At 54.5% G+C, this 16761-nt stretch overlaps 7 protein-coding genes across 7 annotated transcripts; 3 read left to right on the top strand and 4 right to left on the bottom strand.

Moving 5' to 3' along the window:
• Window positions 1-252: 252 nt before the first annotated feature.
• INS49_001876 (uncharacterized protein) lies at window positions 253-861 on the bottom strand (the record flags this gene model as incomplete). The annotated part of the gene is made up of 1 exon (XM_043162696.1): window positions 253-861. One exon carries the CDS (start codon window positions 859-861, stop codon window positions 253-255), a length of 609 nt encoding a protein of 202 aa, XP_043031202.1.
• Window positions 862-1633: 772 nt separating this feature from the next.
• Window positions 1634-2981, bottom strand: INS49_001875 (uncharacterized protein; the record flags this gene model as incomplete). Its single annotated transcript, XM_043162695.1, has 2 exons — window positions 1634-2557; window positions 2616-2981. 2 exons carry the CDS (start codon window positions 2979-2981, stop codon window positions 1634-1636), a joined length of 1290 nt encoding a protein of 429 aa, XP_043031201.1.
• Window positions 2982-3870: 889 nt separating this feature from the next.
• Window positions 3871-4299, top strand: INS49_001874 (uncharacterized protein; the record flags this gene model as incomplete). The annotated part of the gene is made up of 1 exon (XM_043162694.1): window positions 3871-4299. The coding sequence occupies one exon, from the start codon at window positions 3871-3873 to the stop codon at window positions 4297-4299; it is 429 nt and encodes a 142-aa protein (XP_043031200.1).
• Window positions 4300-9788: 5489 nt separating this feature from the next.
• INS49_001873 (uncharacterized protein) lies at window positions 9789-11031 on the bottom strand (the record flags this gene model as incomplete). The annotated part of the gene is made up of 7 exons (XM_043162693.1): window positions 9789-9891; window positions 9941-10169; window positions 10222-10318; window positions 10547-10641; window positions 10704-10769; window positions 10838-10946; window positions 11020-11031. 7 exons carry the CDS (start codon window positions 11029-11031, stop codon window positions 9789-9791), a joined length of 711 nt encoding a protein of 236 aa, XP_043031199.1.
• A 364-nt stretch (window positions 11032-11395) lies between these two features.
• On the top strand, window positions 11396-11898 carry INS49_001872 (uncharacterized protein; the record flags this gene model as incomplete). The annotated part of the gene is made up of 2 exons (XM_043162692.1): window positions 11396-11737; window positions 11809-11898. 2 exons carry the CDS (start codon window positions 11396-11398, stop codon window positions 11896-11898), a joined length of 432 nt encoding a protein of 143 aa, XP_043031198.1.
• Window positions 11899-12993: 1095 nt separating this feature from the next.
• On the bottom strand, window positions 12994-15118 carry INS49_001871 (uncharacterized protein; the record flags this gene model as incomplete). The annotated part of the gene is made up of 3 exons (XM_043162691.1): window positions 12994-13848; window positions 13928-14366; window positions 14781-15118. 3 exons carry the CDS (start codon window positions 15116-15118, stop codon window positions 12994-12996), a joined length of 1632 nt encoding a protein of 543 aa, XP_043031197.1.
• Window positions 15119-16023: 905 nt separating this feature from the next.
• On the top strand, window positions 16024-16721 carry INS49_001870 (uncharacterized protein; the record flags this gene model as incomplete). Its single annotated transcript, XM_043162690.1, has 2 exons — window positions 16024-16237; window positions 16309-16721. 2 exons carry the CDS (start codon window positions 16024-16026, stop codon window positions 16719-16721), a joined length of 627 nt encoding a protein of 208 aa, XP_043031196.1.
• Between the last annotated feature and the right edge of the window lie 40 nt (window positions 16722-16761).

The raw sequence follows: 16761 nt of genomic DNA, 5'->3' as shown, positions 1-16761 counted from the left end.
TGGCCCGCAAGTCTGGGAAATACGACTGTCTGTTTGGTAGGATGATTGCACATGGTTCTATATACATCATAAATAGATCGAGCTGCCTTCTGCCGAGAGCAGCCCAGTCCGAGTTGCGGACGAGGTAGAACGGTAATCTGAGCTTTGTACTGAACAAATGTTGCCTCGATATTTGTTAGATTCAGCGCTAGACCAACCATATCCCATGTAGTCTACTGTGTGCCAGTCACACTCTCGATCTGATGATTCATCTCACTCCAAAATCTCCCCCTGGGTTCCCTCAGTTCCGTCCCGCGAGCCAAGATACATGATATCATGCAATATCTGCGACCACACGCCCCGTTCTTCTTTCCACCAGTACTGCACCTTCACCAAGATCCCCAGCCTTTCACCTCCATGGGCAGTTCCCTCATCATCCCACAAGTCAACCCTCATGCCGACCCATCCTTCCCTTTCTGCTCGGAGCTTGATGGCGTTGGCCGAGTCGAACCCCGCAGGTACGGCAGTCTCATCGCTTCCAAACTCCAACTCACCGTCCGTGAGCGGTCGGATCGTATAGAAGCTCTTCTTCGTGGTGCTGACACCAGCCACGGTGTCATTGCCTGGGCCACGGATAGCAGCCGTCTTGTCTGGGTCTTCCGCGTAACTTTGTATCTTCTCCGTCCCTTTACCAGAAGTCTCCCGGAGGTATCTCATTATTGTATCTCTGTTTCTGGCGGCAAAGGCCGGCATTGATCGGCAGATCTGGCGACAGTCTGGGGAAAAGAATTGGGACTTCGCTTCGACGTCCGCCGTGTGGCGATATTCCGCGTAAAGCTGCTTCAGGTGAGCTGTGATGACGGGTTGATCCGATGCTCCCATTTTCGTATCTGCAGTTACGTCAAGGAAGATAGTGTCTGAGTCAATGCTGCTTGGTATCTTCCAGTTGGGAACAGCTTTCTTTTGTTGCCATCTCAAATACTGCTAGTACTGATGCGCCATCATTTCCAAGCCCAACGAGGCCTGAGTCATCATCATCCCATTAGCGTGGTGCTGCTTGGTGATAGTTCTAATTTCTGACTGCATGCGTTTCTCACATGCATACTCTGCTACCAGCTCTGGCCCGAGCTACTAAGTGAGAGCTAAGTGCAAATTGTCACCTGACAGACTCCGAGACCACTGCAGTCTGTTGGCTGGTTTTCCTTGAGTAGCATTCCTGCTAGTTGGATTTATTTTCATCTGGTACACGTTGTCTTGGGCTTCTCTCTTGTCTTCCTCTAACCAAACACGAGCCCTTTCCGCCCTTTCAAACTTGGTTGTGATGGAACGAACTCTATTCTAACCCCTCCCCCTAAAACAACCCCCAACCTTGGGCTAGACTGTGAGCAAACCACAACGTATCGCAACTTCCACTACCAAACTCTCAAAAACAAGACAGTGGCGTCGCATATCGAGGCTTGTCTGACTGGCAAACAACCGTAAGAGGCGAGAGGCCAAACTACCTCCTTGATACAAACAAGTCGACTACAAGCCGCTGAAAGGTTCATAAGCCCGTTTGTGGGAGAGTGTTTGAGATCAGACCAAAATTGCCAGGCCGTGCTCATAAACGTTCAAGGCAGACGAGTTCATAATTGAACCAGCCCTCTCCATTTCTTCATTGAGTGAACGACTTTCTTTCCAGGCCCTTAATCTGACGGGCCCACACCTCTCGACACATGTCAACCCAGCTCTGTCCGAACTCTTTCAGGACTTCGTTGGCGTCCAGGGCGTTGTCTTGGCACTCTTTGGTGTACTCCTCATCAGTTCCAAACGTGGCAGTCTTCCACTCAGCCGTCCACTGCTTGACAGCGTTCTGCGCCGCCTCGGACTGGCTCTGGATGTTGGTGGCAATCATGTAGAAGCTTGACCGGTGCTGGTGCTCCACCTCAGGCTTGAACAGGCGTACCTCGGAGAACTTGGAGAACTTGTAGAACAGAGAGAGACTGTTCCAGGTCTCCGCCTTGTGCATCAAGACGACCATGCTGCCACCAGGCTTGAGGCGGGCGAGGGATATCGCCAGCTGGGAGGCCTTCAGGCGGTGAGCCTCGCGGTGCTCGCGATAGGACGCGATCTGGTGGGTACGAAGGACACCGCCCTCGCAGGTGATAAGGTCGAACTGCTGTCGAGGTCGGATGGCTCGCTTGAGGAAGCGCTTGGCGTCAGGGTGGTCAGGAGGGATCTCGTCCAGGGAGACGCCGAGGTCAACTGCCAGCATCGTGACGTCTGCCTGAACCAGATCCAGTCGCGGGCTCTTCACAAGACTCTCCACGCCCTTTTCCTTGATGGGAAGGGTAATGCCGACCACTTGGACATTGGGGTTGACCTTCAGTGCCTCGCCCACGAAGCCGCCGGGCGCAAAGCCGAGAGCGAGCATGCTCGGTCGCTTGCCAGGGAGACTGAAGACGCCGGTGGCCTGCTGCATCTTGTTTCCAACACGGTTCATCATTCCGAAGAAGATCTTGGTCGTTTCAGGGTTGGCATCGTCGCCGAGCTTTCGCTGGCGCTCAAAGTACCGATCACCCTCAGGATTATCCCAGCCCTGCGATAACAGGGTCAGTACTGTTTGCATAAGCTACAATAGAGGATTGATTATTCACCTTCTTGCGGATCTCGGTCAGCTCCCGAAACTCGGCGACGTTGTCGAGCAGGTACTGCATTGAGGCGGCGCGCTCCCGTTCAAAGAGCCGATCCTCATCAGCAGGCGGCGGCCCCTTTTCAGGATCGTGCAGTTCATTGTCCCGCTTCTCGAGGGGCGTCGCCTTGTTGGGGCTGTTGACATCTAGCTCCTCCAATCCAGGAATCAGAACGTCGTGGAGGGTTGGTTCACCGCCGTCAGAAGCCTGGCTAGACGCGTAGGTAGACGTGTGGCCCGACGGAGATTGTTCCCGACGCGCAACTCCTCCATGGCTCTCGCCAGCCGGCTGGGGCCTCTGGTTTTCGATTCCAACAGTATGCGGTGACATGGTTGCGGTCAGAAGGGTAAACGTACATCTGACGCGGTTGTTGCGACAAATCGAGGCGCGAGTTTGCGAGCGTGGTTCCCACACGTTGGGGGTGAGGCCACAGCAGGAAGGGACAAAAGGCGCAGGGAGATAGAAGCCTTGAGGTCGGCTCAAAGAGCTCAGAGACGCATGCTTTGGAAACCTACGGAAGACCTAGGTGGGGGAGCTTGACCAGTGTTCCAGAAAGACGTTCTTGCCAAATCAGAATGAACGGGCAGCCTGCCTTAAGTGGAAGCCTTCTGCCATTCTGCACTTTGAACAAGACTCATCCCAACATCAACCCTGCCTTTTGAGGCGGGTTCAATGCCTGAGTTCGCCTCTGTTACCATTGATCGGGTAAGCATCAGTTCTTGTCTCCTGTTCTTCTGAACAGGCAGGGGCAGTGAGGGTTGTTCCACATCCCTTGTATGGAATCAAAAAGCTTCTAAAACACTGGTTTGTTAGGCTTTTTGTTTGAGTCGTTGATATGTTTTACGAACCCTTCTCAACCGCTGCTGGTCTTTCCGAGAGACCCTTTGGGGGGAAAAATGGTGTGGTATCGAATAAGACCACACTTGGAGCCACTGCAATACTGGCTCCTGGCACAGCTTCACACTGATTTACTTCGGATGATCGGTACCGGTGATAATGCGAGCGCAGTGACTGAGTGCTCGAGTCACAGACAGGTTGACCTCTCTACCTTGGCTGATCTTGTGAGCCATCACTGTACCCTTTCAAGGCAACAGCGTCTCCTGGTTCCAAGATCCTTCCAAATTTCAGACTTCCTCAGTAAATCAACCCAACCTATTGAGGTATTCAGAAGAAGAGAGCCAGTCCAGCCCATGAGACCTGACACTCCAACCAAGCAACCATGTGCACCTGTCTCTGGGTCGAGTACTGCTGCGAATGTGACAAGCCAGACTGCCCTCACAAACGACCCTCACACCCACGTCACCACGTTCAAGACAAGCTCTTCCAGATCGACCACAAGGCCTGGCGATACTGCCCTGACTTCATCGAGTGGCTAGACGCAGTAAAACAAGAGCTCCAGGATGCCATTTCCAAGAACAACAACAGCACCGCCACCAGCAACAATGAGCGCAGTAGATTTACCTCTCAACAGCAAGACAAGGCTGCTACCATCCGACCTTCAAGATGCTTCGAGGACAGCACTGATCCTCGGCACGATGGCCGGCTGCCTCTCTGCGGAGACATCTGGTACAGCGCCCGGAGGATTGTGAAGGACTGTGATTATTGCAGGGACTACTGGATCGGACGGAGCACGGACAATGCCTTCTGATGGAACGAGCGAGACTTCTCCATTGTCATTTTGGGTCATGGGTGCTGGTGAGAGAGGAACGCTGTGGACACTGGCTGTGTGGGGACGGAGGAGAGGAGTGATGAGGTGGCAAATGATAACAGCCCGATAGTGGCCATCGACGTAGCAACAGGCCAATTGACGGTAGTGCTTTTTTGAATCGCTGTGGCCATTGTAGTGTGACTGTGCGAGTAAGAACCAAGACAGAGATTAAAGTTTCGAGAGACAACAAGAGAGACCCTGCTGTGTGACTTAGACTTCCAGTATGTCGTCCATGCTTGCCAGGTGAAGCAGCCAGACCGATGGGCACCAATGATCCATTGCACTGCCTGCATAGCGTTTCCAATCCATTTGAGTGTATCCCTTCTCCGCATCACTGGTCTTTGTTCCCAATGTAACGAGCCATGCAAGACACCAATATAACACGACCGCCTATGTCGATAGGTAGTCTGGAGGTCCTTCCAGCCCAAACGCCCCAGGTGCACCGTTTCGAGCTGCACGCTTCGGAGCTCGAATACCTCGTGCGTCGTAGGTTATTTTCGGACCGTCCGAAAGATCTTGTGCGTCTTCGCAGGCATAACTTTGTGATGTTCGAGCTGCACAGTCGTGGTATCGACCTTTGTGCGCGTACCGGACAGCGATTCCCTGGAAATGGGTGTGAATCTTGTTCCAGAGGAACAGCACCTTTGACAATGCTGCAGGAGAAACCTCCGCCGCAACGCGTCCTCTTGGGGTCATTTGGATGCTGTCAATTGACAGTGAAGCACCTCCTCAGCCTCACTGCGATCGCCGCTTCCGGAGATTCGGTTGGCAGCAGTGCCGCACATCCATCTTGTGAATTCAACACTTGTTTTGCGTGTATTCCCAGTTAATTCGAAACATCTGTCTCTTCAGATGGGCACTGTCAACCCAGCTTCCATCAACTTGGCGTGAAATTCATCCAATCTGGGGTGAACATGGGAAAAGCTCTGGCCCAAGACGTGCAAGAATCCACACGACCCGTCGATGTCAACGACATGAGGCATTCTTAAGGGCAATGTTGCAAGGCCTTCAACTCGTGGCAGCATCGGACTGGGATAAATATGCAGATATTCGCATCGATCGACCGGGGACGGCAAGGGAAATCTTCACGTCGCGCAGGTTCGGGGAGGGATTTGTACCACTTGACTTGCTCCCCGGGAGCGTTGATAGCCCAGATCGCGGCAGCGGAGAGGTGGAGGGGGGTTCGGAAGATCTCGATCGATGCTCGAGTCACCGGGCTCGAGTCACCGGGCTCGAGTCGATGACTGCAGGTTTTGACAATCTAGCAAGCTGGAGGTCAGGTAGAAATTCGCGATTTGTTCACAGGGCTTAGCGGGCCACATGTCGAGAAAAGAACTGGACTGAGGTGTTAGGATTGAAATCGGCTCGGAGGATCTTCAATGCCCGAATTTTCTTCGAGACGGGGAAATCGCCCAGCTTTTCTTTTCGTCAGCTTCAAGACTCAAGATTGGAAAATCACTCAATCTTGCAAGTGAGTGGAAGTCCCACTCTGAGCTTTGTCACACGTCAGTCATCGACTGTCACTGCACGAACATGACCGTCAGTCAGCGGACATTTTCTGAATCATCTCGAGACTCCACTACTGAAGAACTCGCTGATTTGTTCGTTGGTCACGGTACATCATCATACAAATAAATGAGGCCTGTTCAGGCTGCTTGTTGTCCCGCCGGACTTTATTCCCGGTCCCGAAACACGCAGCATATGTGTGAGAGGTTGATAGTACAGTGCTCGTTATGCCACTTTGTCGCTTTAAAGTGGACCACGAAGTGTGAAGCACGTCTGGCAGACGCTCCTTGCCTTCAATCTGAATTTGGCTACCGGAACTCCGGGGATTTTGATAGGCTGCCGTGCGAATATTGCTCAGCACCTCCGAGCCGCGATGGTTAGGTCAAAGCAGTCCCGGCGCTCCCCGTAGGAGACCAAGCCATGTTCCAACCATACTGAAGGAGTCTGCAGGTTGCGTAGACGTTTTCTCAATGAGAAATTGCGGAGAAGTTCCTCCTCTGGTGACCCGTAAAAGCTCCTCTTCGATCGTAGCCGTTATGAATCATGCAATTGACCCTTCAGTGAATTGCGGGCCACAGGCCAGCCCTTTGGGGTACGCTGTCATTCTCGCATCTGGACGATCGGGGGCTCCGCGATGTCCCGAGGACAATGCGCACGCCAGGCGAGTCCACTACAACCCAGATCCCTGCGAGCACCATGATGCGCGCGATGCCGACGGTCTCTGCCTGTCTGATTCCTCGAGAATGATTTTGTGATAGGTCAAGATGCGGAAAATCATAATCCTCCCCCGGGGGTTCATCCGGATTGCTTGAGGATCACCGACAGCCTCGTCGCCCCTTGACCCCTGGGCTTCTAGGTGCCGGCACCGTCTGGTCCAGGCGAGCTGCCAAGGCTATAGCGAGGGCTCATGACATGCTTCTGCGTGCCTGGAACTTCATAGAGCTCAAGGAAGGGACGAACCACAGGGCTTCAGAAGGCGATGCCGAACAGCAGGCTGCAAGGACGCGTCCGGTTTCCCACACAGCTGCGAGTGTCCTTCGGCGGTAACGGACCCACGGCTCCATCGTGCGCGAACGAGTAGGTTTGCTGGCTGATCCGTGGACCCAGGTAGAACAATGACTTTGTGATGATGACTTTTTGAGGCGGTGATATGATGGGTCTCAACGCCTGTGGCGCTCGGTGACTATCGAGCGCGTTACGCTCCTCAGATCTCCTCGCCATTGACACATGCTACACGAGGTGCTCTCCAGAAGTGCCGGCGGGTTAGTGCTGGGGCTGTACACTACTCATCTCGGTGTCATCCAAGGTACTGATCGTCAGCTTGGACGCGTTGTGATGCAAGTGATGGCCAATCACCCATCTGACCACAATATGTAAAGCACATCTGCACGGCCGCAGGGGCCTTGCTTCCAGACAAGCATCATGAAGCCAGATAAGTTCAGAGAAGAGGAAAAAGAAGGATCCAGATCCCCGCGCCGTCACAAAGCGATTGGTGCCCAAGACAGCAGATCCGGTGCCCCGGACCACCTAGGCCACCTCAAGGGACGCAGATGCATGCGCATCCGAGCTGTAGACGACACCAGGCCGAGGAGGTGCATGAGGTAGGGTTAGATACGGTGGACTGCTCTGGTGTTGTGGAACAGCCAAGGACGGTATTGCTGTTTTGATGCCCTGCAACAGCGATCAGTTCTTCAAGATGTGCTATGCAGTGTTGCCGACGCAGTGAATTGTCGTATGATCCGGCATCTGGGCCAAGCGAGCTGAGCGTCCCAGAAATAATGATGATGTTGTGGTGTGCATTGTGCTACTACACCTTCCTGTACACTAAAGCTCCGGAGGTATTCCGCGGGCCTTTGAGAATGCTGGATGGTCGGTTTTCGCCCTCGCTAGAGAGCATAAGGGTCTGCAGGACGATCCAGGCAAGCAAGGCCAGTTACTTTGAAGATTGAACGAGACACTGGGGCTGAGTTATGCGTGTCGAATATACTCTGGGCTCGCTTGGAGTCGCCACTTGGCCGTCCGGATTCGCTGACATTGGCATTGTAATGAGGAGACCAGAAGAATCACGGTCCACGGTGGGTCTTCTGCAGATGGTAGTTCTACGTTGACGACGGTCGTTAGTCGTCTCGAATTATAGTTGACTAGCTCGGAAGAACCCCGGGAACGAGTCCCTAGCCGTTCCAAGATGCCGGGTACGGCCGAGCGTGCTCCTCGATCTTGAGCGCGCGAGCTTGTCTAGGTCCATCATGGCCACGAGCTTGTCCACATAGAGCATGGATGGCACAGGTACTATCGACGTCGGTAGTGGGGCTCGTCACGCTCAGTGCTCTCAACAAGAAAGCCGTTGAACGTCGCCAAGCCGGGTAGTGCTCGTACAGTTCCTGATGCGAGACTCGACGCCTGTGCTTGTGGGGTGGCACTAGAGATGTTTCCAGGGTCTTCTTGAAATTTCGGGCCCGTCCACTCCCCGGGACAGGTGCTGTAATGTGACTGTTTGGAATCAAAGAAAGTCGTGTCGACTTGCTTGTAGTGGATCTTGCCTGAGCGGGATGCTACCGCAAGATGTGCCTGCGCGTATAAGGGGTCGAGGGGTCCTGGATGTCCGGGTTCGAGATCTGGTGACTCAAAGCCCACCCACGTAAAAAAGCTTCATCGTGCTGCTCAATTCGGCACCTCGAGGCCGGGACCACCGGTGAAACAGTCTTGGGTCTGGCGGGTCCTCGAAGCATCGCGAAGCTTCGAGTCAAGACAGCCAATCAGGCACGCCGCCGCGCCATGATGAATCCATGACGGCAGGGGGACCTCAAATATATAAACGTAGCGGGCACATGTGCGGCCGCCACCGAAGTCGCCCCCGCGGAGCTCTTCCAGCTTCCAGGCGTGAGTGAAATGATAAAACGGCAACCCATTCATGGTTTGCCTGCTCGATCGGCGGTCCATCTGGGGGCTAGACCGGCTGTCTGGAGTATTACCAGCTTTTTGCTTGGCCTCCCAGAGGGTAAGCGCACATAGCACGGACCTATCAACGGGGCCAGGGAGCAAAAGCTCCGGGGCTGTCCTTCTACAGCCCCCCGTCAGGGACTTTAATGCTGGGTGGACGAGGAGGAGGTAGCCGTCCAACAGATATTTCGCGGGGGAGGAACAGCAGCAGCTCCTTTACACCCCAGCTTTACACCCTGGAATTCGGGGGAATTAGATGGATTTGTCAATTTCAGAAAGTGGTAGAAAACCAACACACAAGAAGCTCGCGAAACTTAGAAGAGACTCTTTCCACTCCTTGACCGCGTAAAGGCGGCCAGATACCGTCACCGACGCCCAGTGACACACCCCACACTCTGGTGAATCGAGACCTCACAGATGCAGGCTGACAAGGAAGAGCACGTGTGGCAAAATTTCGAACATTTGGCAACATCCCCATGATTCGACCATTTCTTTCCGGCCTCCTTGTCAGTGCCTTGCGCGTGTCTTTTCAGTTCCACAGGCGGAATCGCCACCTGAGGCCTGTACTGACTATGCCACAGGCACGTCGAGCTCATCTCTCTTCAAACATTATAAAAGAGGCACTGGGACCGATTCGTTGATGATGAGCCGGGCTTCTGCTCCCGAGAAACGACGACATCTTCAAAATCTGCTGTGGGAACCTTGCGTATTTGGACTTCATGTGCGAGAGACGCTCCTACGATTGCCCAGTTTGCGGGAAGGAATATATCATCTTCGTCAAGTTTTGTCAGCACGTCCGTCCACCAGAGTCATCTTGCCCGCAGGAGATAACCGAAGTAAAGGAGATCATGACCGAAGGACAGTGCCCGAGTCCCGTCTGCCCCAATAGCAGATCCAGCAGCTGCGTGGTCAGTTGACACCGATGTCAACCCGGATCAAACCCTGTCCGAACCACAACCGCCAAGAATCAGCCGGGTAATCATTTACAACTTCTGCCCCTGAGCGCCGACTTCAACGACTTGATCGATGCCGTCGTATTCTGGCACTTCGAAATCGTACTTTTTCGCAATATCCGGCGCAACGAATCTGTTTTCTTTCAGCAGCTGCTCAGAGCAAGTTGTCTAGCGGTACGCACCTCCCGCCAATAAAATGCCGGCCCTTGAAATATTTCACGAGTGGTTTGGGCGCTGTCAAGCTGATCAGGGCTGTAGGATGGAACGTGCTGCCCAGGCCGGATTTAGGGGGTCCATCCTCAATGTTCCAAGACGATGGAGCATCAACCGAAGTCACCGGAAGTTGTGTCTGCTCCATTGCCTCGATGACCGCGGGAAATGGCTCGCGAACCTCGCCCGAGAAGCTGAAACCTAGGACAGTGTGAACCAATGATCGAACAGCGGGGTGGTCTCGACGACGAACCGAAGATTGCATCAACTATATGGTCCGTGGACTTGATTGCCGTTGGGAAGTCCTCGGTGAAAGGAATCTCTAGGTCCTCCAACTGTTTAGCCAGACGCTGACCGATCCATCAGCTTCGTGGTCGAGCAAGTAAACCACACACGAGAAATAAAAGGAGCAACAGTCACACAAAATTCATATCCTCTCTGCTCAGCCGGAAGCCCTTAACTTGCGTGCGGTTGTAGCCTTCATCATAGGGCAGGGGTAGAGCTCCTGTGTGCCAGAGGCCGGCCCCAGCACAATACTCGCAGGGCTCGTGTAGATTAAGGAGTAGCGTAGTACCCACCTGGTAAAGGTCATTCTTGCTCCGCTTGGGATAATAGATGGTTGGTTGGTAGCCGTAGTGGCGAAGGTGTCGAGCAGCAACCAGTCCATCACCTCCTGATCACGAGGTCAGCTCTGAGGCCTACAGACTTTTAACCTAGTCGACGGCAGCAACGCACCGTTATTTCCGGGACCACATGCAACCAAGATTCGGCGGCCACTGCTGGGAGGCTGAACCCGGTAGACTGGACAGGCTTGGTCAGCCAACTCCTCATTTTCTAACCCAAAGAATGGCCGAGGAGAAGAACTGTACCGGCTTGTGAGACGGACAATCCAGCCAATTCCATGAGTTGGTCAATCGAGAATGCCCCAGTGCTCATCAGTTCTTTGTCCAATGCTGCGGCAGCCTTGGCTCCAAGAAACTATAGAAATTTGTTAACAGAGCAGCCTGACTGAGCGTCGGTGTTGGCGGTGCGCCGATGAAGAGAATCGTACTTTAGAAGCCATGATGGAAGTTGGCCGGATTTCGTCTGTCGATTTGTAAGTGTTTAGAGCATGGGAGTGGTACACCCGGAATAGACAGGAATTAGGACAAATATAACTGAATTGTTTGACTGGCAGACGGTGCGGTCATTGTGAGGCTCCCCAGATGTCGGGATGTTTCTAGACTGACATCACCACGGACGTACCCTGCTGCAAGCGCAGGGGTGTAGGCGCTGATCCAGATGACTAAGGCCCGGCACTTCTGATTGGCGCTCCCCAACGTCGAGGGAAAGAGCTTGGGCTCCACCCAAAAGTTCAGGCCCGACACCCTCACCTGGCTGGATCATCGCGCCGCTGCACCTGCTCAAATCGAGGTCTCGACGCAGCAATGGTCGTCAAAATAAGGCTCGCCCGGTTTGGGCGGACAAACTCTCCATTCTACAACATTGTGGTCGCACATGCAAGGCAAGACAGCCCGGATCCACACCCCATCCACCCGTCGCAACCACGAGAGAGCCCAGATGCTGACTTACTACTACCCTTCTCCAGGACGGCGCGGAACTCGAAACCACTCGAGGTCATAGGCACATACGACCCCATACCCAAGAAGGACTCGTATGACGAGTCGGGCAAGCTTCACAAGGACATCAGGCTCGACGTCGACAGGGCAAAGTACTGGGTGGGCGTTGGTGCACAGCCGACGGACACAGTGTGGCGTTTTCTCTCCATGGTATGCGCGATGCCAGACAAAATAGATATTTGTTATGTTATGGACCATTTACTGACGATCCGAACTCACAGCTCGGAATACTCGAGCCCAAGTACCGGCCGAAGGCGAAGAACGCTCCACCACCGCTGCAGACGGACAGCACCACCACGACTAGCATCTGATGGACGAAGAGTCTGTTTTCCTTACCGGCATTCTTGAGGCGTCATATCGGTGTACTTGTGTATTTATATGGGATAATGGGCTCGTGCTGCCGAGTCGCATGACAGTCTGATCAAGACACTTAGAAACGGGACGAACTACCAAATGAACAAGATACCACTACCTTTCCGTCATGTTCATCTTGATTTTGCTGTCAGGCGACCTCTCATGTATTTGAATTGGCTCGAAACATTCCTCAATCCCCTTTATGAAGAGGACACACTGTCTTGAGAATGCCCTCTGAACAGGCCCGTGGCATCGAAGACTTCAGGAAATACCACAGGTCTTCTTTCTGGAACGGGGCTTCGAAAGCTGCGATCTGTGGGGAGACCAGGTTTCAATCTGGTCGCTGCGGCACCTTGACACCCGGTGAACTTCACCCTATGTCCAAAAGACTTGTCGGCTGGTCAATGAGCCGCAGTCAAGAAACGTGAGGAAATCCTTGGGCAGATGAGCTGTGGGTTGATGGCCGAGGTTGCGCCATTCCAGAGAGGCACAGACGCAGCAGCATCATACTAAGCATCGCCACATTGGCCAGAAAAGAACCTTACACCATACAACTCAAATGGCAATTTGTTGGGCCCACCCGAGATCCCTCGGCTCTTGTTCTTTTCCTCGGATTCACCTCGTATTGGGCGTTTCTAGATAAAGACAGCACGGTCCATGCAAACAAACATAAACAAACCCTATATACAAAATAGATACAATTCTTGCTATGTAAACTCTTGGCATTCAAGTGTATCGCTAAGGTTCTTTCCCTCTGGAGCAGAAGTATCCAACAGAAACAACCCATTCGAGCCTAACGCCGAACAGTGTCTAGTCCAAGGCCAGCAAAAGCAGGGCCGGCTCTATGTAAAGATCAGAGAGAATTTCCCAGCCCCTGAACACCGTATATATGCAAAGCAAAAATAGAAAACATGACCCCATAGGCAGGATACAGAACGAAGGTAAGGATACAAACGAAACGTACGGGATGCACCCAATACCCCATGTAAGTCTCTCTGGGGGTCATCAAGCATCCATGTGCGGACGGGTACACATCGCTTTGCCGACGTGATTTAGTGTGCCACAGTAAAGAAGGTATTCAACACCAGGCACACGACCATCACACACATGCCGTATATGGCCAGACACAGCGCCAGCCTCCTCAGCAGGCCGTGCTCGATGTGCTCCATGTCCCACCTCCACCTCCTGCGCATCCTCCACCAACCGCCGTAACCGGCACTGACACCGCCAGAGCGGATGCTCCCGCCAGCCTCAAGGATGCCCGAGCCGCTTGGCTCAAACCCAATATCTGTATCGTCGCTGTCGTTTGCGTCTACGTCGTCATCTTCCTTGGTGAGCCTCTGGTGATGGATACTATCCGGATCGCTGATCTTGTAGTAGAACAGCCCGGGGAGGATGAAGCTGATGGACGTTGATCCCGTGGCGCCGACGTACGCCAGCACACGGTCCAGCTGGCTGACAGTGAGAGAGGTGATGTATGCCAGGACGATTATGACTGTTGTGAGAAGGGCGAAACGCATATCGGACATGGACACAGCCGGCGCACCATGGCTATCGGTTGGCCCAGAGCTGTTGGGGAGTAGGGAGCGGTTGCTAGGGGAGTCTGGACCGCGGTGGGCACGGTTGGGTCGCCACCTGAGCACTGCATCAAGAGAGGCTCGGCAAGGATGGACCTGAAGTGGAACGCTGAACATGACCAGCACGACGATGGCAGCCTTGCCGATGGTCGAGGCTGCGGACGAAGGGTACATCATGATGATGTTGCCCAGAACAGTGTTGCCAAAGGTCAAGTAGCCTGTAATTGCAACCAAGACGTAGATGCTTGCTGCGGATCCGATGCTGGACGAGATAACACCAACGATGCTAGCTGGTGTGTTATCCTTGATTTCGTTGATGACGGAGAACATCTAGGATTTGTTAGCAGAGGCGCCGCTGATAAGGAGTGACGGTGATGACCGTGGGGTCGTGCAGTGCAAAAGAACCTACATTCTGATGGCATGTGTACGCAAAGACTACCACGGGCAGGCTGCTAAGGAAGGATATGGCACCGTTCCAAGCGATGTAGCTGACTTCGCCGCGGTTCTCCACTGAGTCTGAGGCAAAGTGGTAGACAACAAGGACGATCAGGTATCCGATGGAGATGAGCGCAATAACGCTCGTGTACTTGAGTGAATCCAGTCTTCTCAAGAAACTAAGAGGGATGATGATGAGCATAAATGCTGTGATCCAAAAGTTCCGGTCGACCAGGAAGGGAACCCGGTCTGCGGATTCATTAAAGCCCCTCACGACGCCTGGCATCAGGTCGCCGATGATGATCAAATAGGAGACAGCGACTCCAAAGCATTTTACGGCGATCGCGGCATCAAATATGACGGCGGCATTGGGGTATGTGAGCTGTGAGAGCGCAAAGAAGGACGAGCTGCCCCTATCGAGATATCGGGCGCACCGAGCTTGAAGGTAGAGTCCGAATGCAGAGGTTATCCCCGACCACACTATTATAAAGGTTCCCAGCAGCATTCCCATCTGTGACATGGCATGGGGCATCGCTAGGGTTCCGGCGCCAACGATCGTGTTTAGCAAGTTGATGTTGCTGCTCATCATAGAGGCCTGGCCTCCCCCTTTGGGGCTGCGCCCTCTTTTTGGTCTGTCATTGACATGCGACGTTAGCATTGAAGAAAGTCTTCAGGAAGAGAGTGGTGTTTGCTTGGGATGGCAGGGGACGGGGTGCGCCTCAGACTTGAGCAGCTCTCCCGGGCGTCAGCCGAGGCCAACGAGGCCGGTGCTGACGAGAACAGCGTCGTGGTCTTTGGGCATGGCGGCGATCAAGGCAGAGACATACCGTGCCATGGCTCCGGCTTCAGAGCCAGTTTCGTTTCCATCAGAGAAGGTCGAGTAATTCGTCATATCACGAGCGCAAGACCGCAAGCCACCTAGCTCTTTTAGGACGCACTTGTGGGAGGAAGGAGGTCGCTTCGCAGTCGTGGGGTTCGTCTGGGTGAGGCTGACACAGTCGTCGACGTTGGCGTAAGAGGGCTTCGTGGTGGAGAGATGGAGAGGGCGGCGCGACAGTTCCGAGTGTGTCTCAGTGAGGGTATGCGCAGGTGTGCACGAGATGTCTGAGGTCACAGAACAGAGGACGAGGTCTCGGCCGGGTCTTGGGGACAGAGTGCGGGTCATCGACTGCCGCAGATCGGCTTGCAACCGGGGCGGGCGGGAGAAGGCAGTCTAAACCGGCAGCGGCTAGCAGGAGGAGGCTCCCGATACCGATACGCAGAGCTTGACACCTTGACGCCACCCCCCAGCGTTGACGTGATGGTGGAAAAGGATGAGCAAAGGATGACTGGACGGATGCACACACGACACAGGCCCATGCGGTCAGCGCACGGGAAAATGCCGCCGCGGAGCTGACTCGACAGTCACAAGCCGCAGGGACAAGCTCAAGTGACACCTCGCCGTCACACGACGTTGAAGAGGGTGAAATACCGGTTGATGTTCCCTACTCCCTCCAGTAGAGCAGTGAGCAGTACTGTAGGGCTGGCTGTCTTGAAAGGCCAACAAGGCAGGCACCTGGCTTGCTGGCAGGGTTGGCGGTCCCGGCTATGTCCATGTGTCCATGTGTCCATGCCAATGTCCATTTGCCCCAGAAACCTTACCCGCGCACCGCGGCACAGGGCCCCTGACACTTGGAATCGTCTCGGCCTAGCGTTTCCTTCCCTCTGACGTAAAATGCCCACCGGCTGCCAGGCCCGCCAATCAACCACCTCTCTCCAAGGCTCCCAGCGGGCCAGGGCTCAGGGGTGCGCATCTTCTTGAGCTCTCACCCGAGGTATCGTTCTTGGCCTTCCGGATCGAGCTTGCCGGCTGGATTAGGCTTTTACACTGCAGGCCGTATGTGCGACGACAACGACGACTACGTTCGACGCCAGCTTTTGACACTTCTTGCAAGGTGGTGGCGCTGCATCGCCTGAGGAGAGAGGACGACTCATTGGACGGCCAGACAAGTGGGTTTGTTTACATCGCGCGAGGCTTGCACGGCTTTCCACGTTGGGCCTGGAACACACCGCCCCGCGCGCCCAACGACGATGGAGGAACAATCCCTTGACAGGACCACCCTCGCCACCATCTCGCTACTAGAGGCCCGTCTCCTGCGTATCGAGCAGATTCTGCACGGCTCAAAGTCCGGCCCAGTCCCAAAGCCGGCCGGCGACTCAGCCGTCGAGTCACTCGCCAACCTCGAGCGCCGCTTCGCGACCCTTATATCGCGCTTCCGCGTCTACGCCGACATCCTCAAGCTCTGTACGTTGCCGCCTATCAAGGCGCTAGCTCCCATGCCCTGTTGACTCGTGTGGCTTCTGACCGTATTCCAGACCGCACACACCCTTCCTTCTTCCAGTCCCCAACACCCGACGACCCAGCCCCTTCCCAGCTCGACACCGCTGCCCTCCGCGCCACCGTGCTCTCCTTCGCATCCTCGTTCCCCAGCACCGTCTCCGCCCTCACAGCTGTCACATCCGACACGCCTGTCCCAGACCCCAAGCTCAGCGCCGACCTGGTCGCCCTGCTGCCGCGCATGAAGGGCGTCGAGGCAACACAGCTGGCCCAGGAGGCGGAGATCGGAGAGCTGCGGGACCGCAGCGAGAGAGTTGTCAGGAAGTGGTATGAGGAGAGGGTAGTAGGGTACGGCAGCTTCATTGCCGACGCGGAGGGCCGGGTCGAGAGCGTGGAACGTCAGGTGAGGAGGGCGGAGGCCCTGAGGGACAAGGAGGCCGAGGCTGTTTGAGCTCTCTCGGATGGAGAAGAATCCACTACAATTCTGCACA

The sequence above is a fragment of the Diaporthe citri genome (genome assembly GCF_014595645.1).
Source record: "Diaporthe citri strain NFHF-8-4 chromosome Unknown scaffold_1, whole genome shotgun sequence".
In the NCBI taxonomy this organism is placed as follows: Eukaryota; Fungi; Ascomycota; class Sordariomycetes; order Diaporthales; family Diaporthaceae; genus Diaporthe; species Diaporthe citri.
The sequence above is the reverse complement of the archived record's forward strand: the minus strand, read 5'-3'. Positions and strand labels throughout refer to the sequence as shown.